The sequence below is a fragment of the Strongylocentrotus purpuratus genome, unplaced genomic scaffold (genome assembly GCF_000002235.5).
Source record: "Strongylocentrotus purpuratus isolate Spur 01 unplaced genomic scaffold, Spur_5.0 spur5_scaffold_6, whole genome shotgun sequence".
NCBI lineage: Eukaryota > Metazoa > Echinodermata > Echinoidea > Camarodonta > Strongylocentrotidae > Strongylocentrotus > Strongylocentrotus purpuratus.
Window position 1 is genome coordinate 7,714,125 of NW_022145612.1, and position 23,549 is coordinate 7,737,673.

Genomic DNA, 23,549 nt, shown 5'->3' on the forward strand with positions numbered 1-23,549 from the left:
AGGTATGCTGAAAGATGAGATTTATTCCTGCCTATTGATGTACAATCATGCACCAAGCTGTAGTTGGAAAGACCTTTTAAATACAATTGTGTTTGGTGGAAGACATATAGCAGGGGAACAATTTTGTTTTAAATACTAAAACATGGAATCTGATATAAAGGTAAAAAGCCCTGAACTAAACAACTTCCTGGTGTAAAACATCCATTTTTACTACTCTTTATAGAATTATGCATAGTTTGGGAGTTTGCAATGGTATTTTGGAGAAAACCTTGATTGTTTTGATTTTAAATGCCACCGATATTCCAACAAATCCTATTGTGACGTGGAAGTAGGGATCTTGTGTAACCTTTTCTGCTCTAACAACCCTGAATGGTTCTTAGCAGCCCTTATCCTATGTATGAGGTAGGATTTACTCACTTTGTGGAATTCCATTGGTTATTTGATCAGTCTGCATTCCGAAAGGCCCAATTTGAGGTGAATCCTTTCCAAATTTGTTGCAGGGCAGAAAAGGGTTGTAATTGCGATTAGATGAAAGGATTCTGATTGACTCTGGTTTGTTTGGCTTGTTTGACACATAATTCATAGCTCTGTCATTGAGTCAGTGCATCCAATTTGGGTGAAATCATTGTGATTTGTTATTTCTTTTCTTTGTATTGTGCTCTCACTCGGAAAGCATTTACAGTTTCTTGTGTCAAATCACATCAACCGTTAAATAACAGTTGAGATTTGATGACAGATCATTCTGCAGATGCAGTGCTTTGACATACCGGTAAAGCATTTCTTGCAAACGTTGTGTTCTTTTATAGAGAAAAAATTAAGCAGCTATGCCTTGGATTTTATCTTGGCATGGTGTCCGGAAGCAGGATCGGAAATACTTAAATGACACTTAATACCAGGAAAGAATTTGGCTGTGCAAGAAATATATATCTGAACATGAACACATAGACAAATGTAAATGTGATGTACAGGGTATACTGCAGCTGGCTTGATTTTAAAGTAGAGTAATGATTGAGCTTGACTACGGTATTGTACTTGAACCTAAATTTACCTTGTGCAGTACTAGCAGCAGCATATCAACTAAGTATAATATCAAGGCCAAAATCATTGTATGCTCATATAGGCATACATCTGCGGACAAGATGCCCTGTGGTAATGTGAGCTAGTCTGTATATTTAGACCCAATGATGTGGAGTGAAAACTGAAATGGCATTTTATTTTTGGAAAGCAGTCTTTGGTATTATAAAGAAGACATGTCACATAACCAAGTTGGATATTTAGTTCTAGTTGTGATAGGGTTTCACTGAGGAAATTGTCTGTCATTTTCATTCTATGATAATGTTCAGCCTGACATAAAGGCATGTAGAGTAGTATAGATTTGTTCAGGGGAGCCAGCATCATGAAATGGCACTTGTTAGATGTACATTCATATCCATTGAAAATAGGACAAGTAAAGAGTATCACATAGCATATGAAGGCATTTCTGCCAGGGTTAATACACATCTCAGTTAAGAAGCAACATCATAATAGAATCTCATGCTCTTAATCCATCTTTCACTTTCATAACTTGTTACTTCCTTACCGTTAACTAGCTCAAAAGGTCTGAACTACACCTCGTCTAGACTATTTCAGTCCCATACTATTGAAAAGGAAGTAGTGTTAGCCACGTGCTAGGCAGTATGTGGGACTGTCAAATCAAATTATTGTTGAACTGTGAGTGACCATTATAAACGAGAAACGTTAGACTCCTGGTCATGCTGATTTAGTTTGTATGTAGGCTAACACCATTTGTGGTATGCTAATAAACCAACGTATCCCCATTGCCCTGCTGAAGGTGTCCTCCTGTGAATATATGTATGAGGGAGGGTCTACACATACATGTACACCTGCCTGTACAGTGTGCATCTGTAGCTGTAAAGGCATGATGGTGAGGAAAAATGGACTACCGGTATGATTATCATCGGCTGGAAGAGTAAACCCTACTAATAATATTACCTCGGAGCTCTTAAAGCAACTCTGAAAATATTGATAATATATTTCTCAAAGACTTTCTATTCCAATAAACGTATCTTCAAAAAAATTCTTTAATATTTTTCTACATAGGCCATTGTAGGGGCATCATGGTGTTGTGGTTCATCCATTTGGTATAATAAAAAAAGTTTAGGGTTCAGAACTCTTTTGTCTCTCTCAGTCCTGATGTTAATGTGTACTTGGCAGGATTTATTTCCTGAGATGCATTGTGCATTGATAACGGCTGTCTGAGCTAATGCTAGGGTGGTAGATATCAAAGCCACAATTATAATGTTAAATCGTGATGTTATATTACTGTACCAAAAATGGAAATTATTATCATAACATATAATTCTTATTTGAAAGCATATATCTATAAATTCAAATTTTGATTCAAAATTGAAGAAGCTAACCAAGTTCCAAATATACTATTGTTAATCTTTCTGCTAAGTGAGGAGTTGTATTGGGCTTCTGCCATGTGCCATAGGATACAGCTAAACACGTGGATCTTGGTTTAATATCAACCAAGCCAACCGGTTTATATCACAGGATATTCTATTTACTCGTGCAGACTCTGGCGTATACATCGAGAGGGAATTCTTGCTAATGTTACTATTAAGTCCCTCTGACTATAAATAGCTAGGTGGGGGGAAATAATGATCCACAACGCGATGAACGAGCAAAACAGGAAGTCATAATTTGAAGCGGTTTCTACGATGTATCCCTGCTTGCCCCTGCAGGATTGGGAGAAGGATGAACAAGGATTTGGGAGAAAGCCTCAAAATAGATTCAAGTTCTTAATGTACCCTGGTGCATGTGCCACTGTGCAAGAAGTTGCCCTGGTAAATGCTCATGCCCAGATGAATACTGTTTTGATATCCAACGTCTTATAAGCATTAATATCACAAGACGGGTCACATTTATATCTTAAAAATTGCTGTAAGGTCAATTTCAAGGCTTTAAAGAATCAATCTTTTAGAAAAATAAGCCTTCTCTGGGTATGAACAGTTGATTTACAAAATGAGCATGATCCTTGCGTATGATACATTTTTTAGTAGCCTTAGATGTCAAGCACTTCTAGAGATCTCTTTATCAGAGTGTATAATATTTACATGCATACCGGCATGTCACCATTGCATCATTGAAAATATTCAAGAAATGATCACTGAAATAAAATTACACTTTGCAACATTAATACATTGAGCATTTTCCCCAAGTTGGTAGATCTGTCAGCTACATCTTTTGAATTCTCAGATAACCATTTTTACAGTGATAAAATGTTTGGAAAACACAATTGCCTGCATGGTATGTGTTATAGTTCTATTTAATCTATTATCATAATTTTATTTTACCATTGCTACAAATTCTGAGAGAAGTTATGGCTTCTTGTCCTTTTGTAAACAATTTGTAGGAAAATCACTCAGTGTTTCCTACATGTACATGATACAATTTCTAATGTCAATTCTTACTCCCCAAATGAGGGAATATACAAATGTGAAGTGAAGTGCTGAAAATCAGCATCATGGATGTTTATAGTATGATGTAAAATCGTGCTAATAACACTTGGCGAGAAATTTACACTCTAGGTTATTTATATGTTTGGGTGTGATATTTAGGGCGTGCTTGACATGGTGATGTAGTCACCAATCAAACCACTAGCCTTGACAGTGCATTAGAGAGCTTTCTAATACACAATGCCAATCTATTTAGCCTGGCTTCCAGTAGCGTGGAGGATATTTTGCAAGGATTTAAGTTAGGAAAAACGAAAAACACTAAGGAAATGCCAGAGTTAAAAATAATGAAATGCTATTATGATTTTATTTTTTCTAATTTCAAACCCCTTCCTTTAGCTCTATTATAAAAGCTGTATTATCACTTTAAGATATTTTGTAAACATAACAATCCTGCCTTGCTTTGAAGTCAGGCTACCGGTACTTAGCAGAGGTCACTTACAAGCTCATGGTAGATTACAAGCCATAGCCCATTCCTTAATTATCTGATTCATCTGATTCATCTCATCAGACCCACCTGCCTTGTTCATATCGGGTGTAAGAAGCAGCTTTACAGTCCGTTTAGGGTTACTTTTGAGTAGTGATTTTAATGCCTTCAGTCCTAATATTGAGAAAGACAGTTGGTTGTAGTATTTGTTGTACACAAATTATGATAGTCACTTGAATGTTCTTCTGTAATTTCAAGTTTTAAAAAAGGAAGATATTTTCAGCAAATATGTACTAATGTAGCTCTCATGAAGTATATACAGTCTTCTGCATTTCAGAAAAGTAAAAAGATAGTGGCTGTCTCCATTTTTCAGTGAAGTGGATTATTTTCATTACCATTACATATTCAATGATATTTTCAGAGCAATTTTTAATTGTAGAAGAGTCAAAATGGACTTTGGTTTTATGCTGGAGTCATTATCTCTTGGCATTAATTAATTTCTGAGAAATGATCAAGGATATCACATGGATATCACATGGATATCATTATTCATGGGCAGACCTCTAGGAAAAGGAAACTCTGGAAGGTCTGTGGTTTTTCATGTAATACTGGACTGCTCTACATTTGCAGGCAGTGTACTGAAAGAGAAACCTGCGGAACTACATGTAGATGTCGGGATTCAAGTACATTTCAACTCCACCCATTTTGGAGTGGATACAATAATAACTCATTATTGGCCTACACAGATACAACAAAAAAAAACTTGCTTTTTCGTTTCATAACAAATTTGAGAATTGAAAATTCTTTATACCTGATTTGTATTACATCTGCTTCCGAGATATGTTTTAGAATATTTGATCAAGACATCAGGTCATTTTTTGTTCGATATAAGTAATAATGTCATGTAAGCAATTTTTCAGACAAATAATGTTCATCACATGACATAGCGAGGTGAATGCTGTTTAAAGGGCGGGTCACATATAAACAATATAACGATAATGATCAAATCAGTTTATGTAGACAATATCTGGTGCCTGTTGATGTATGCTAATGAGTCCTCAGTACAGATGTTCTCAGATCCAACAAATTTTCTGCATAGATTGATTTCATCATCGTTATAGTTATGTTGTCAAAATGTTGATATGCGACAAGCCCTTTAATACAGACTGTCTAGTGAAAACATGGAGCACATGAATAAAACATGTATGTATAGTATTCTAGCTTGTAGTGTACACCATGGGGTAGGATACACCGGAGGCTAGGATAGAGATGGATTGAGATCTACTTCAATAATGTAGTCTCTTGCCTTGCGTGATGTGGGACATCAGTCTTGGTTGCAGTTGACCTCATTTTCTTGATGAAAGTCTGCTTTGCTGGTAATTTATGAGCCATGGACCAGTGTCAAGTATCAGTCAATCTGGGTCAGAGGAGGTGCAACTACCATCCACCTATAGCCCATTCAGACGAGGAATTTGTATGAAACTCGCATTAAAAACATGGTATAAAGAATCATCATATATATAGTGATAGGAAAATACAATTAATAATAACATTGCGTAAGGGTACGTGGTGTACAGAAACTAGTGTTGAAGAGGTCAGTTGACACAACAGCTGCCTAATCATTAGAGTGGTCTCACTGCAATACAGGGTTTTTGTATAATCGTACAATAAATTTTGGTAGTCTGAATGGGTGGCTAGTCTGGTAACCCTGAAGCCAAAGTCTTGAGACCAAGGTGGAGAAGGTGGAGTATGTGATTTGATATTATCAGGGTGGCTTTAGAACAGGCTGGATGGGGCTTCTTCAGCATGTCTCGTGACAGTGGGAAGTTTATTATTTCTCGTCTGTTTTGCACTTGAATCACAATACCTGGATAACTAATGCTGGTAGGAACGATTTCATGTGCTAATGATATTCATCTCTCAGCTTCAAATAACAAAGTCATTGCGGAAGAATTATTATGATTTTCAGTCTGTGTCTCCCTTGAAGCTCTTTACCTTGACAGGTTTTGCTGGTAGGAATGATTTCATGTGATGGTGTTGTTTAAATCTCTTAGCTTCAAATGACAATGTCATGGGTTTGTTATTTCCATGACTTGCTGTATGTAAATGGTGTGGTTAAACTCGTGCTATGTTTTATGTCCTTTAAAACTCAAAGTCTAAAATTCAGAGTTGTGAATCAGCCAAATTCATCTTCAAATTTCATTTTGAGGAAAACATTTCACTCATTTTGTTTTCCATGGTCATCTTGCCATCAACAACACTTTAAAATCATTGTGGTCATAGTCCATAACAAATTTCGAGTACTGGTACGCTCTCATTGAGTATAAAATGAAAAGCGACAGGTATTTTTCATTTATTAAACCTATTAAAACAAATGAGAAACAGAGTACAACCTTTACATTCATTTGATGTATTTTGGCATATGATCAATCAAATTTGTGAGAAATTTCTTTGTAGTCAATTCAGTAATATTCTGTTTTCTATTAATGGGAGTTGAACTTGAAGTGAACTTTGTTGTGCTTACCGTCATGCTAGCAAAACACCCCAACTGTCACCTCAGCTGCCCAGGTACATTGTTAAGATGAAACACTAACATGGCACGTTGATTGAAAGGGATGCATAGTGGTAGTGGAGCAGGTGTTTATATGAATGAGGTGTTCTCATGGCTGCAAAAACATACCTCTAAAGAAGTTTAATACCAATTCCAACCGTGTGAAGTGTGTTTTTATTAGGTATAGTTACATGTACTGTAGTTAGGCTTTATTAAATGTACATGCATGCAGGCCTTTGCCGTTTAATCCATTGCCTCCAGGGACTGGGTAGTCCCTGTATGAAGCTTGTAGGAATGAAAGAATTCAGGAGTCAAAAGGTTTATAAAATAATATTTGTGAATTCTTGTCTACCACTCATGTTTGTATTGCATGCTTGACATTCATAACACTCAAATATTATTATTGGCCATTATCATGAAACTCTTGCAGTATAAATAGGAATTGATTCCTGCCAGCTACTCGTTTATCATCTGGGTCAAAGTGGCGCTGCCAGTGTCTCGCCAAAGAATGTTTATGAGGTGGTAGGGACTTGAATCCCTTACCTTGTGATCCATAGCCTAGTGACTCATCCACTAAACCACATAGACAAAATATTGGTAGATATGTAAATAGTTATGGGAGATTGATAAATTGCTTGATTAGATGTAACAGGCTCTGCATATCACTTGCAGTGTCACATACTGTAGAAATACAAGTTACATTATATGAAGCAGTGGGAATTATGCTTTGTTTGAAAGGTGACGAGTTGCATTGCATGAAACATGTGAGCAAGAGGATAGATTACTATGAAAACATGAGAAAATCAATAATGGGAGCGTAGACCCTGGAGCATGAAAAATCATTCCATAAATACACAGTGCCATAAGCTGCTATGAAAAATCAATCACTGTTATTTGTGCTGTAAATTCTAGTTCATATTTATGTATCATGATACATACTCTCCCCTCTTCTGAAGACTTCTGAATGCATATGGCCAAACTGCAATGTATTTTCTGTAGGTAATTTTCCTGGACAATGTTTCCCTGCGATTTTTGCCACTGTATTGCCATAAAGAAAGATTATTCGTCTGTATTTATTTAGGCCTTTATTGGAGAAGGCTTATAAATGTATTTGAATAAACTTTGTTATGGGTGTAATCAGTCAAATTAAGTAGACTGTGTCTATTATAAGATAGTGGATGGCACTTGATCAGATGATCGTTTTGACAGATATATCAAATATTTGCAATCAATGTATGATGTCACATGTTAGTTGTTAGATCTCATTTATGGTGACACATACCGGTATGCAAGCATTTACTGAATTCATTACAGGTGCAGTTGTTATGTCTGTGTGTGGAATTAAAGCATTATGTCGCCTGAGCAATGATAAAGTACATGCAGCCTCAAACTTGCTTGCTTGAGCGTGCTATTACCCAAGCGACAAAGTGATATCCAAGCAACGAAGTGTTACCCAAGCAGTGAAGTGTTGCTCGGGAACATGAAAATACACACCAAATGGAAATTTATTGAAGCTACTTTTTCACTCATAAGTATGATGAGCCTCTGCACAGTATATTGTCTTTTACAAGCCAGAAGGGTGTTAACTTTGTGCTTCAGTATATGAGTAAATACCCTTCAAGAAAATATCATAGATATTATCGATACAGATAGAGAAAACTATCATAGGTTTGGGTTATTATAAAATATGGGTTTTTAAGCATCTAGCAACCTTATATTAAATGTAGTACCCAAGCTTCATCCACTCCTGTAGACTCTCTCAATCGAAGTGATTCTGCACACAGCATCTTACTGACTGCTGCCTTGAGATCAAAGGAGCAAAGTTAGCTTATACAGTAAATAGCCAGGATGCTTTTGTTTTTGTTTTTGTTCATTTTATTCGGCATAGGTTTACACACAAAAATAAGAGGTACAGAGTAAAGAGAATCACGTTGATGCTAGGCAAGAGAGTTACTCAAATGCCATATATTTTATTCATGGTTACTGTGGATACATTCAGAGCCTCTAATATTCTATGTAGATAAATGTTCTATAGTACAGCATTCAACAAGGCTCAAGATTTGGCTTCCTACAGTATATAAGCTACTCATTCCTGCTGCAGCTTATGCAGTAATAAATTGAGTTTGCTGGAATCATGTGAGCATCAATTGTGGATGACGCATTTCTGACATTCCAAGGATGTCCTGGAATGGTGAATTTCACTTCTGCATATGACACAGGGGATATCCCAAGTATGTAGGAGAGTGAGGGATATTCGTGAAGGGGGGAGGGGGGTAATGCTTTAACTGCACACTGCTAATTTATTAACTTTTTAACTTAAATAATATACTTTTGCAGTTCTATTAGAGATGTGCTACTTATTTTGATTTCATTTGTAACATGATTTTGTTGTTTTATGAACCAAGTCCAAGCTATAATGTCCCTTGTTTAATCCAAACCACTCCTAAACTTATAGCATACGGTATCTGACAATTGGATTCATTTGCAAGCCCTACTAAATTACTAATAGCTTGGATGATCAGACAAATATCAAGCAACATGATACTTTTGGGGTCCATCATACCTTTCTGCAAAATGCCATAACAAATGGTATTGTCCTATAGCCAACTTGATTAAATGATAATTTGAATGTTACATTCATGATCACTAATTGAAACACAACTTAATCTGTCCACCATGTATGAAAGGCATCTCATACCAAACAAGGATGGAATACATGTATGTCTGTTGACATTGATGTTAATGTATGACTCTCATCCGATATGCCTATTCGTGCTACATCTATAAATGAAACCGGATGATGTGTATCACTATATATATAATGTCTCTCCAAGTTCATGTTTCTATTAAAGCTCCATGACCAATTAGCATGAATGAGTTGACTTGTATGTCACCCTAAATGTTTCTCTAAGATCATGTATCTAACTAACATGTGCATCTACAACGGAAAGGAATGACTATACAGTGTACATGTATACGACTGGTACACTGTATGTTACTACATGCATACTGTATATCTGTGAGTTCACATTTACTACTTGTATATATCTACAAAATCTACATTGAAAATGAATGACTTGCAAGTATGTCACTACATGTACACACACATATCTCTTAGTTCATGTTTTTAGCTACATCTATATGTACAATGGAAATAAATGACTTGTATGTCACTACACATGCATCTTTGAGTTGATGTTTAGTTACGCTTGACATTTGTGATGAATCATTTCATCCTCCGCTGAGCCAGCCAGCCCGCTGCCTTAGATGTTGGGCATCCGACCTAACCGGTGTTTGTCTCTTCACTTCACAGAACTTATCATGTGCCTAGGTGCCTAGAGATGGGTAGTGAAGGCCCCTGCAAGATATCGATTCTAACATGTCTAGAGGATATTTTGTTTATAGTTTGTTTGTACATCTACATGTATGTATTTCTTCAGAACATTGATCTATTATAGGCTAGACCACAATGTAAACAAGAGGTTTGATACTGATAATACATGTAGTTCCATTACTCAAGGAAACTTGTAAATTTGAATGCTTCTTAATCCGTATGACTTCTTTGATATATAAACCAGCAAATGAAGATTAATTGATAGTCATGCAAATCTTTAATAATTGGAGAGGAAGGGATTTTATTTCAATCTTTGTTTTTGTGTTTATACTAAGCAGTATCAACAAAATCATCTTCATTAGTATTTAGTATTACCCCTTATCACTCTTTCAATTTATGCAGTCATTCAGTCATCCTCTCCCTCAATAAGCATTTTCATCCAGTGAACATCTCTTGCAACAGATTTCTTGCCTTGAATGCTTATTGACCTTTAGACAGTCTGTCCTCCTTTACAAATTCTCCCTGATTTGTATAAAGTGGGGCTTATTCAGAAAATAGCTACAGACCCTTGGTGAAAATTCTTACATTTTCTCCAGGCAGTGCCTACGTTGGTCTTTCAGAGAAAATTAAGTGAGAGAGACGCAACACATTATTCCTAAGCCCCTTTTTGACCTTCCCCATTTCCCTCCATCTCTGTTTTATCGCAACAACGAGACATGTACCTTGAGCATTTCATGACTTTTTTTATACCGCACCGGGAGTTTGCCGTGAGTTCATCCTGACAAAATTACCTTCATTACTCTGCTATTTGTAGATGTGCAGGGTTGGGATGTGTGCATGAGAAGGAGCAGGGGGGAGAACAACTGGCGATAGATGAGCATCTTAACGAGGAATGTCAGATTTGCTCCTCCATCCTCTATCCTTGCAGATGACTGTAATAGCAGTGCCATAATTGAATAGCTTGCCTAGCAAGCAAGACACATGGGGCAATTTAGAATTCATATTATTGTCAATTGAGTTATGTTTTTTCCTTTTGAAAATAGATAGTCATTATAACATTCCTGTGATTATGCTGTTAGATTGCCTGCATCAGTATCTGTGATCTCCTAAACAATTGTTGATTAAGTTCTGGTTTGGTATGATTGACAGATGAATAGTAATCACATTCTTCAGTTCATTTGAATCTCTTAGGATCTGGTTTACATTGAGAACATTTTAGAAAGGAAAATGCCAACAGATTAATGATAGTTCCCCCCTCTCTCTCTCTTTTTCTTTTATTCTCTCTTGAATGTCATTTTGATTTTGATTTGAATACAAAGGCAAGATTTATCCAAGTGTGGTTTTCATTCTATTTAATTCAATGGCTCTGTGCATACATTGTGTGCCATTTCATCGATACAAATATGACATTGAATCACTTATTAGCTCAGGAATAACAGCTTGCTCTGTCTACCCTCTCACCCCTCTGTCTGTCTGTCTCTGTCTGTCTCTCTCTGTCTCTGTCTCTTGCTTGCTTTCTGTCTCCCCCTCTGTCTCTCTCCGTCTCTCTCCCTTCTCTCTCCCTTCGCTCGCTCTCGGACTCTTCAATTTCTTGAGGCAAATCAGACTTGCACAATTTCAATGCTGCTACTATTTGTAAAGCTATTTACCGATAAACTAATTTATTCCATCATCATCTTATCTTTACAGCCGACACCCCGCAAGACCCCAGCTAAGCGAGGCTATGGTCGCCAGGTGAGCCGGGACAAGGATGACAAGGCCGCGCAGGGTGCGAAAGACTCCAACAAGAAGGACGAGAAGGAGAGCCGAGCAGCCAAGATGAGGGCAGCGAGGGAGGAAGCTCGGAAACGACTGATCGCTGCCAAGAAGCAGGCAGCAAGGCAGAGGATCCGATCCAACAGCAGCGAGTCGGAGGTGGAGATCTTCACGGCTAGTGGACAGCAACAGTCATGAGTTTGAAATGATGGGATGGATAGAAAGATCTCTCGTTCCGTCAATGGTGTATCAATACATCAACTATTTTTTTTTTTACCCAGGTCTAATCTCGCTTTCTTGAAAACATCCAAGATCAGACTTCCATCCACGCTGTTCATCAGATGTAATGCCCTTTTGTAAAAATATTTAAATTCTTTAACAACATTTCATAATGTCTATGGATAAAGCATTCTGATGATTCTGTATTAAAGTAATAAGATACAATTAAATAATACATGTATGTTCAATTTGAGTCCAGTGAATGTACATAAAAGTGTGTTTTAGTGGGGTCCATGTTCTTAATACAGTAATCATCCAATGCCAAGAACTTGCCAGTTCAGGAATAGATGAATTATTTCTGATAGGAAATCATTTTCCCTAGTTGAGATATATATGTAGTCCAGAGGAAGGCTATGACATTGTGATAGAAATCCTAAATTTTGACTAAATAGCACAGGAGGAAAACCTTTCATGAAGATCACCAAAAGTAAGCTTCATTGAAGAAAATAAAAATGACAAGGATAAGGTTTCCCATAATACAAGAATAAGCATCATCAAGTGGTTTATGTTTAGCATCGGCGTCATTGACCAGAAAATGACAACTCCACTTCCATGATGCTACGTGTAGGAGAGGAAGGAAATATGCTTTGAATCATACGTCCTCTTCATGTAAAAAACGTAGCTCAATGTCAAGATTAGGGAAGAAGAACAGACATGTCACTCTTTGAGTCAGCCCTTCCGATACAATGACGTAAATCTGAGAAGACATAAACAGAGCTCAATTCCTGCTTGTAATAGCAAAGCTTCTTCTTGTGATTTCGGAGTGACATTTTTTTTCTTCAAGGCTCATATAATTTAAAAGTGAAAGTGATGATGAGCAGTATAGATTTGAAGGTTTTCATCCCTAAGTATACCTGAATTCATTGTCAACTTCCCAGAAATCTTTTCCATCAACCAGAAATCTTTTCCTTTGACCAAAGCAGTAGAAAAGCACATGTGAACTTATAATCAGACTTTAAATAATATCCTTGTTTATAGTCAATTTTATAACAATTTGTGAGCTAATATTTTCAAAAATGGATTGTGTTAAACTAACGTTAAGAGTGATTCCTTTTCACAAATAAAACTGCTGATGTCATAATGCTTCATTCCTGTCGCTTCCCTTGCTACAATTCTTCCTTCCATTTTTTCTACTTGAAGAACTGTTTCTTAGTGTTTACTTGCATAAACAGGGAAATGACTTTCGATAGAATCAGAGAGAATTGAAATATATGTATAGAAACATTTTCCAAGATAAATATTCTGGCAGATTAGAAAATATGGGAGAAATGCTCATCAAAGATCATTACTACATTTATTGATGCAGCTAAATACATTTATGACTGAATTAAGACATCCAACTGTTTCCGGAAATGAAAATTCAAATGAATGAAATCGCAATAAAATCAAAACAATGATAACAACAACAACAACAACAAGTTGTGGTACTTTGTTTTGGACATAAATTCACCACTAGATAGATATCATAATAAAGCTGCTAAGCAGCTATATCCAACAGAGGATGTTGTTTTTGTCTAGAATGACATATGTACATCTTTGTAAAAAGATTTAAGGAAGTTGCCTCGCTGGTCACCAACCTTTAAAACAAAAATAGCTATCTCTATCAGCTACAATTCCAAACATCCGTTCTAAAGGGACCTCTTCTTATTTCACTTCCTGTCAATTATCAAATAAACCTTGAAGTAGATAAGTTGAGTTGGACCATATCGCCTTTACTCTGAGATATATATGAATTGTTTTGATTATATCACAATCCTGTTTCAGTTTTGCTTACAAGATATCTCCATTCTGTACAAGAGCCAGTCATTAGATAATAGAATATCTTTGGATTTAGGACAAAGGAAACATTCCTAATTTTGTTTCTTAGGAGCCAGAAGGGCATAACTATGTGTTGAATGTTCCTACTTTTAAATCGCCCTTCTGCTTCTGAGCAGGCGATTACATCAAGTGAACACTACTTGCTTCAAATGTGAAAGATTTGTAACCTGTGACAAATGCATGCATAAAGTGCATGGCTTTCTTGTGCCTTATGTTGGAGTTTAAAACATGTGATGCTGCACTCCTGTGCCAACTAGCAAATTAAGCATACCTAATGAGTGCAGGCTTTGGGAACTAGCCAAATGTTCTTATTGCTCATGTAATAATGTAGGTACGCTCTGTTACTCATTGTAGTAGAGAGTGCCAAAGTATTACCCCTGCAACAAGCATGGGTCATCTAAAGCATCTAATGTCATCAAAACTTGCAAGGTCTCCCTATGCCGCGAGACATTGTGATAATTGACAGTCGCAACATTTATGAGAGGGATAATTTAACAGGAAGAATTTCCCTAGAAGTATGGTCAGAAACTTTGCTCTGTCAATTGTGAAATGATTAACTTCCATGATCTTCTAATGTGTAATTTGGTATTTTATTGTTACAAAATCAAGAGAAGCCAGTGCTTCATTTTCTTTAAAAAAGTTATGTATTTTGATACAATCGAAGTAAGATTTAGTAGTCAGTAAGTGGAGTCAGTAAATAATGTACTCATTATTTATAAATGTACGACCAAATACAAGCTAAAAACAGTAATATGTAGCACTGTCATCCGTTACCTCACACTTTACTAACCACTCCAAGTTTTGAATGACCATCTTTGTTGTAATACAATACTTTGGCCATCATGGGCAACTCTCAAATGTGACATTTTGTGAAGTGGTTGCCTTGACTACCGACCAACAATGCTGGCATTCCTTAGATGACTACTTCAAGTAGGTCAAATACCTTGTTGACCTAGCTCTTTTGCATCAAATATTCAAAGGAATGTTGCAGTGTTTCCTGAACATGATCATTCAACTTGATATTTGCATGGAATGTGACTTTCTTTGTATGTAGAGGTTGCTATTGACATAATCATTAAAAATTAGGATGGAAAGAATTGTGATCTTTAGGAATATGTTTTCAATTTATTGTAAGTCACTTTATAAATGCTCCGACAGTATTAACCACTTCTTGTGAAGTGTTTTGATATGGTGCATGAGTTTGAAAAAATAATCCATGGTTGATATTGTAATAAAACCAAGCAGCATTCAAATGTTGTGCTTGTTTGAGGGACATTTCATCACATACATATTTAATTAACATAGCTTTGGCCTGCTACTATCATACATAGAATATGCTGACCTTGCATGAACAACATAGGTTTAGAATAAACAGGTGTCCTTGTGATAAAGGCAAAAGCAATGTTTATTTTGCTCTCCCTCTTTTAGGGGCGTTGGTCTAATTAAGGCTGAAATGGGGTAGGATGTTATTTCTTTAGAGGGTATGATTGTAGACAATTCATTGGCATAAACATGCAGTCATGCATAATGATGATCTGTATTTGTTTGAAGATTGAGTGGGGTAAACAAGGATTAGCATCTTGCTGTACCAGATTATACAGTTCTGATGAGAATATTCAGAATAAATAGTCTGTAGCTAATGTTTCGAGGACACCAGACACTAAATGTGGGCTGCATTGGCAATGACCATATGTGCACAGTTTGTAAGCTTTGTGCAAAGGAGGCCTGAAAAAGGGTTGATGATTTAATGGAAATGAGAGGCCATGACAATTATTATTATATCCAAATTTATAGAATCAATTGTGGATTTGGAAAGGGGCACAAATGTCTCACCCCTTCCCCTTTTTGAATCTAAATGGGCAGGCCTTAACTTCACAACAACAAATGTAATGTTCTGAATTGTGCCCCCCCCCCTTCACCCTTGTCAAAATCCTAGATCAGTCCAATTAGACTTACTGAAGATATATTTGAGTAATCCTTAAATGTTGATCATAACATGACCTTCACTGTTTTTCATTATCTTTGTCTGTCATATTTAATCTTTGTATGTCACTCATGAAAGTTATAATGTAGCAAATGTTTGTAAGATACTGTGTCTACGCTTTTAATGTACATGATGTAATGTAAAGCTAAATTATATTGATGTAAATCTTGTAACATAATCAACTGCACATTTGTACCTATACAGACACTTGTACTCACATACCAACAATCACAAATATATTTTATTTATATCGGCAAAGAATATAATTTTGTATAAGCAGATATGGTGCATCTATATCATTTTTTGCCAAGGGACAGAGTTATATATGTAGTTTTGCATGTCTTATTTATTATTGCAAACTATACCATACCTATAGAGTACAATTATATCTTTTTTATTGCTTGATGAATAATGCAACTCTGGATAAATCAAACACTTGAGAAATGAATAGGGCTGCGTACATGTATCGTCTAGTAACTAATGAGAATATATATATCTATATATCTATATATGTATGTATGTTTGGTATTGTCACATTGGTGTAATGGCTTTTACATGTTCTTGTTGCTGTCTTTGAATTTAGTAACTGAATCGATGTATCGCTGTCAGGAACATAGTAAAAATGTCTGTTCTATTTAAAGGTATTGGTTAACATGGCAATATTGGCATCCCATATCTTATCTGGTGAGCCATTATTTTTATTTTCTAACATATCTGAGGAAATAAACAAATTAACAAAATTTAAAGAACACGGAGCATATCTGCCATTATAGATCAATTCCAACATTTAAGATTAACACATCTTCTCTTCATAGACAGGGGGGGCTAACGATGTGTAAAAGTAAAATGAATGCCCTTCTGGCATTTTAGCCATTGATTGTGATTATCTTCTTGGTAAAGACTTTGGAAAACATTAATCTGTCTAATCATTCTGAAACATCCAGGATTTGAAATCTGGAGATGGTTGTTGGTTAACCGGTGCCTTTTTAGTAGATGCTTACCGTTTCTTTGCACCATTTTCTAAACCTTGTAGAGAATTATCCATATAACATTATATGTAAGTGCTTTGTAGAAAGGAAGATATTTGTAAAATGTATGTTTGTAACCTACAAGTAATATACTCTTGCCAGAATTTCCCCATCACATTCATGCACTAATACTGGGCATGGATTGATTTTTTGGTATAAATAATGTCAACTTTTAAAGAAGTACGGTATGTGTTTATTATAGACATTTTATACTTTTTTCATTCATATGGCTTTTGTAAGTTGCCACTGTTTAGTGAAAGTGGGAAGGAAAAAAGATAGGCTGAATACATTTTTCTTTTAAGACAATATACACATTCTACTTTCATTGTACATTTTGACAGAAACAGTAAATTGCCTTTGGTAACATATCAAAGACGGTATGAAGAAAGAAAGAATATCATATATGAAAACTCTAGTAATGACGCTAAAGATATAATGCAGATTTATCCCAGATTATTCCAGTTTGTTTGGGTAGATGTTGTAGTCTTCTGTGACACAGAATCAGCCCATTGGATTATATGTGAAATTATAGGCATTGTGTTGGGCTGCAGCTCATAGAAGTGTTAGGTTTTGAAGCTTTACTGCTTGCTCTTAAAATCAATCATTTTGAGCTTCATTTACTCCTCAGACTTGCCCTCTGTGTGTCTCTGACATTGATGAAGTACTTCATTCTTTAATCCATAGAGCCCCCCAAAAAACTCTCACACTTAAATAAATCATCTGTTCAGAGCCAGATGAAATCTTTGACCCCCCCCCCCTTTTCATTTCTTTCACAAAACTTCTCAGCATTTCTTTGTTGTTAACAATGACCTTTTAAATTGCAATAACAGTTTGAAAGTTTGGAATCAAAGGCACAAATTTTGCCCCTAGCTAAGATTGGTTTTATGTTATATTTATGTCTGCTGTTTCTTTTATGTTTTTATCAGACTGAAATTTTGCAGATTAATAACCCCAGATGTATACCTATGTCAATCTTATATGGTGTAGAGGTTTGTTTTTATGGCTAAGGACATGTATGCTGTGCTTATATTTGTTTTGTTATGATTGCCTTTTTTTATTACTGAGGTGTTGTAAAAATACAACCATTTAACACTAATGATTTGCAGTAGCTATAAAGTATTTTATTGTTCAGTTATTCTGTTTCAACTTCTTCCTCATTCTATGGTTCATACATGAAGTTTCATGTTTTTTAATTATCGTAATGCTAAAGTAAAATCTACATGTCATATTTCTATATTCAATCATTAACAGGCTTGAAGATATGAATTATCCATACACATTTCTGCTTTATAAAGGACCCTATATGGTAGTGGTTTCATTTAATAATCTACCAATTTATTTTCCAATTGAAAGATGCTTGCACTTTCTGCTTGAATGTGGCAGTTTCAATTGCAATTCATAACTTAAAGGTATTACTCGGTGCTTGGTTAAGGTTGAAATTAGGTGGAAAATTAATTGTCGAAGTGGTACAAGACCAATTCAATTGAAATTTTCTTTCTTCGAAAAGCATTGAAAGATACGTGAGGACCAAAGAGACATGGTTTTCTGATTTAAATCATTTTGAGCATTTGTTTCTTAGGAATTCCCTATTCTTTTTTAGATTGATCTTATAGGCAGACCTTCTTCTAGGTTTTTATGAACAATTACATCCACTAATTATTTAGTATCAAGCTAACCAGTCATATTGCAGGATTTTTGTCATGTTCCAAACACATTAGAAAAAGTAAGTAATTTAAAATAAGAATTCATTGTCAAATGTGATATCTCAATAATGCAGGCATTCCAAACAAAAAATATAATGTTTGTGTGCTGACCTCGTCTACATCTATATGTATTTGAAACTTTTCTATCCCTTTATCTTTATCCAACACTGTGTATCATTGCTAACCAATGACACATTCCAATTTGACAGTCTTGTATCAACATAACTTTTCTTTCAGTTTGTTCATTTCATATTTTGAGAGACAGAAGGGTGTACTTGACTAAATGCCCCTTCTGGTTCCAAAGAGATGATCAGAAGCATTGTATTATTGTTAAACATACCCCTTTTTATTCAGCTAATGTTTTGTCTGCAGTGTGTACAGTTCATATGACCTTCCGTCAGAGTAATTGTTCAATGTACTTGGTTGGCTTTGTCATTCCATAGGGTTAAGTTATATGAGAATTATTATAACAAGTTTGAAATCCCCAAACATGCTCACCATGCATAGATCAACCTTGCATCAATGCTGGTATTTGAATGATTTTAATTTAAAGTAAAGGCTTCTAGTCACTAGTAATTATTGTCAGTGATGTCTACGGTAGTGGTAATAGTGCTTGTCCTAAAGATGTGCTTGACCATATATGATACTTGTGGGCAAGTATTTATGGAGCGCTCTGTTCTAGATTTGATGGTTATATCGTGGTTTTGAAAACCACTCATTCGTCTGCACGCACGCTTGTGTATAGAGTCTATTGGGTAGGGAAAAGGAGACTAATGTGCTTCTGTACAGATTGAATGGTGGTTTCCTACATCAGGATAATGCCAATTTGATGCCCTTAAGTTTTCTTTCAGCATTTTTTGGCTTTCATTTGAGTATTAATTCCAGACATGTTCTTTTTTATGTATGAGGTAATAGAACAAATTTTTTTAATGAACAAATATGAATTTGCTTTTATGGTTCTACCAGAGGACTTGTTGAATTGGTGTGTACAGTAGAAGATCTGATAATATATTTTTGACATAAATCTGTATTCTAGACTTGATAAGTTTAGGCTACTGATTGATCTAATAGGTTTCAAAACATCGACATAGATAGATATATTCTGAAAATATCATAATATCTACATGTAATATTACACTTTCCTGGAAATCAATTTGAAAGACTATTGGGACTTTCTTCTAAAAGACATCTTGAAATTGTATTTGATGTTTTTTAATGGTATGACTAATGTCTAAAATTTATGTAACAGAGGAGAGGAAAGATTATAAAGCACTTTTAAAGAATGTATTTATACTACATTTAATTTTTGTACTGGTAGGTTGGTTTGACAATCAAAATGCTCGGTAGTTTGAGTAAACTTGGATGTGAAAATGAGATTAATGTACAAATGCATGCAGAGAATGTCATGATGGAAAAGGATTAAAATATTTGTATAGTAAGACTGATGAAAGAAAAAGTTATGTAGAATAGAAAAGTTGATCATTTGCATGGCAGAAGATGATACAAGTCTAAACAAACATTTGTTGTTCATATTTTCCACTGTTCATCTCTAAAGGGAGAGAGATTTGAAAATGATATCGGTCTATGGGATATTATTTTTGTAGCTCTGCTGTTGTAGGCTGGTGATGTTATGTATTTGTAAAGTAAAATTGTAAAAACTTTAAATGAACATAAAAAATAAAGATGAATATGCTAATTAATGCTAAACATACTTGTGACATGACTTCTGTTTGGTTCTTTTTAGTGAGTGCGAATTCGGTACGATATGCTTGCTACCTATGGAGGAACAAAAGTTTGTGTGTGCTTGTCAAGACAGGCTACGTCTGTGAGTACTTTTAAGATGGTGTGGTGACTTTCCAGAAGGGGAAAAAAATCATATCACCCGCAAATTTTCCTTATTAAATAGAGTTAATGCCCTCTCTGCAGATGGGCCGTAATAGATCCTCAGTCATTCATTTCACTTTCATGTGAGGCACATACCTTAAACATCATTGAATTGAAACAGATTGAAAGACCCAAAACAAATCATATTCTCGTTATTCAAACAGAGCACTATCCAGTGTATAAAGCCACGCTGTAATCAATTTTGAATGCGAGAATAGGATTATTTTCTCAGGCAGTAGCCTTTAAGAATTTACCATGTGCGAACTGCAAACACTTCAGTACACCCTGATAACTATTCAAATCTAATAAAAGTAAATTTTGTGTTTTTGCAGTCAAGGTAAACTGACAACTTAATAACCCTATATATGAGATTTAACTATATTTTACTTTGAGTATATCTAAACTATTTGTTTTTGTAAACAACCCTCTTTTCTTCACAAGATATTTCCTCATTTTCCATCTTTGAACAATGAAATGGAACCTTGTACCCAAGAACAAATTATAAGAAATTCATAACAAGGTGATTTTGCTGGTCCCACTTATTTAAATTTGGTTGTTTTTCTTCTTCTTTAGCCCTGATTACGGTGAACAGGGTTTCTTTCAATAGAGCAAGGTAATTTCCTTGGTACTAAGGAATTTGTTAATGATGTCCCACTGTATTGGAAACACATTCTTAAATAAGCCCTTCCGCAAATTAATCATATTTATGCATCATTAGTCACGAGGAGGGATATTTGTGTGGAGAAAAAAAATCAGAGTTGCCACTTTGCATTCTATATCTCAAAAATTAAAAGAAATTTTTCTTTCATTTTCCTCCCCCCCCCCCCCCTCTTTTACCTTTCTCTCAATCCCATCCACCTCTCTACCTCCCCTCTCCCTCTCTTTAAGTCAATCTGCTGATAGTGTACACTTTCCATTCAATACATTGCCCAACGATATTATGTATTGCAGAAACACACTTTCACAGAACAGCATCAAACCACACAATCTCTCTCTTAAGGCGTTACCATTAAATCTGTAAAAGTTATTGCACAACATCACCTAATCTAAAGTACATTTTATTACTTGGCATGTATCCATGGCTTCTGAAAACTTGAACTACCAGTACATTTTTCAAATAATTTATTTTCATTGTCAGTTACTCTGAAATATACTTATAAATTTATCTATTTTTACATGATAAGTCATAAGGCTCACTCTATGAAAAATTGAAAATGTAGTCCAAAGAAGGAGATACATCTGCTTTACATATTAAACTCAAGGATTTATTAATATGTAGTGGAGTATCTGATTAATATTGGAAATGCAGTATACTATAGTTTGTGTTATTTCACTGATACAATAGACAATGGTCCAAGTTTCCCTCATCAAACATGATTCTTCCGTCTGCTACTTCAGGCCACCTTTGCTTCAGAACCTTGCAAAGTACCAGAGGAGAATCTTTATATAACATTAGACAATTTGATACATTGTCACAGCCTAATATTATGCTTTGATGGTTGGTTTTACTTGATTGCTATTAAAGAAAGTATGTGCATGATTGTAAGAAAGCAACCCGGACCAAACAGCTACAAGTCCCCTCAGAGGGTACTTAATAATGAGGATTAATGCCTTGCCAAAGGGCACTAGCGCATCGACTCGGTTCCGAACCCTGGACCTCCTCAGTACGAGACCACTGCTTGATGCTTTTGTTGCTTAACTCGGAAGCATCTTCCCAAATTTGACACGCTTTGGGTTTTTGCTGCTTTCTGTTGTCGCACAATATTCAAAATAAATTTCCATGCATCACCAATGAAAGGGAAATCAACTGTAATACAATCAGACACAATAAAACAATGGTATTGTCCTTGTATATTACTCAAATAAATGTTTTCTTTATTGTCGGTTATCTTAATCATATACATTTGTTCCTTTTTTACATAATGATATAGTTGGCTCACTCAATCAAACATTTTCTGATGGTTCCTTCTGATGAACATTCTGCATGATTATGTTACATGAGAAACCAAATGACTTTATTAGATGACACTGTATCTCATTACAAACAGAGTCATTTTTATTACATGTTATTTCTTTGATAGCTTAAATGATATTTCAATTATTTGTACCTTTTACAAATTCCTGAATATCATTCATTGACACAGTTGCAAGTATTCCAAATATTTTGGAAGACAACAATGGAGGATTAACATTAATGAATTAAAAATCAAATCAATTAAATGTTTCACCAAGCTTCCTGATTGTAAAATGAGATTATCTTTCCCCAAGACACAATAAAATTGTTGTTACCACAATCACAGTGTATGGATCTCAGTGTATGGATCACAGCAAAAAATTCTTAGAGATTGTTCAATAAAAGAAGGGTCTTCCAAATATATTGTTCTTACCACAAATCAACAATTTGCAGTACAGCACATGTAACTGAATTATGCTGATTTTTGAAGGATTGAAAAGCAAGGTACCTATCTATACCTACCACCGAGTATATGATCAAAATTCTATTTGATGGATAGGAGTAAAGATGATAAATCATAATTTCAGCACTCTGAAACAATATACAAATCTAACGTATACCCTGTACCAACATAAGAAGTCAATATGATATCTTTTTTTTGAGGGATAATAATACTACATCTCCAGGGGGGGGGGGGGGGTACTCAGATTTGGTTGGGACGGGGGGTGTGCCGCTGAAGCTTCAAAATCCCAACCCATTTTTAAGGGTAATTTTGGGGGATTTTTCTCCAAGTAAAGCTCATTTTTCACAATTTTCGAAAAAGCGGACCCATGCTTAGGGACATTTTAAAAAAAAATAGAACCCATATTTAGGGATTTTTTATGAAAAAGTGACTCATTAGAGAGGCAAACTCCCGTATGTCTCAATATGTGAGGGGAAATATCTAAAAACAAAACAAAAAATTGTTTATGCGAACATCAGTTTTCAATAAAAGTCATGCCAACTGTTACACACAATATATAGGATGCAAATAAATTTTTCAACACAAATAAATTTTGCAACACAAATAAGATGACCAAGAGCTGATGTTCACCCCTACAGGATGATGAAATCTAAATTTCATTTCCCATACAGGAACAAATAAATTGAACATGCTATTTCAACAATTTCACTCGGAAAGAAAACTCACACATAATTCGTAATATTTGCAGCATTTCTTTGAAATATACAACAATGTTCATGCATATTCACTAGCAGTACACTATCCAGTGAATGAATTTGTACACCTAATGCAGACCTCCAGATAAAAGAGAA

The 23,549-nt window shown here is 35.3% G+C and overlaps 1 protein-coding gene across 3 annotated transcripts in view; it reads left to right on the forward strand.

Moving 5' to 3' along the window:
- Positions 1-20,108, forward strand: part of LOC100893485 (serine/arginine repetitive matrix protein 1) — a 53,247-nt gene extending 33,139 nt beyond the window's left edge. For all 3 annotated transcript variants that reach the window (XM_030971983.1, XM_011667629.2, XM_003724761.3), the window contains one exon: positions 11,520-20,108. In XM_030971983.1, the coding sequence (XP_030827843.1) occupies positions 11,520-11,783 (264 nt within the window). In that variant the 3' untranslated portion in view covers positions 11,784-20,108. The remainder of the gene's footprint in view (positions 1-11,519) is intronic.
- Positions 20,109-23,549: the final 3,441 nt, after the last annotated feature.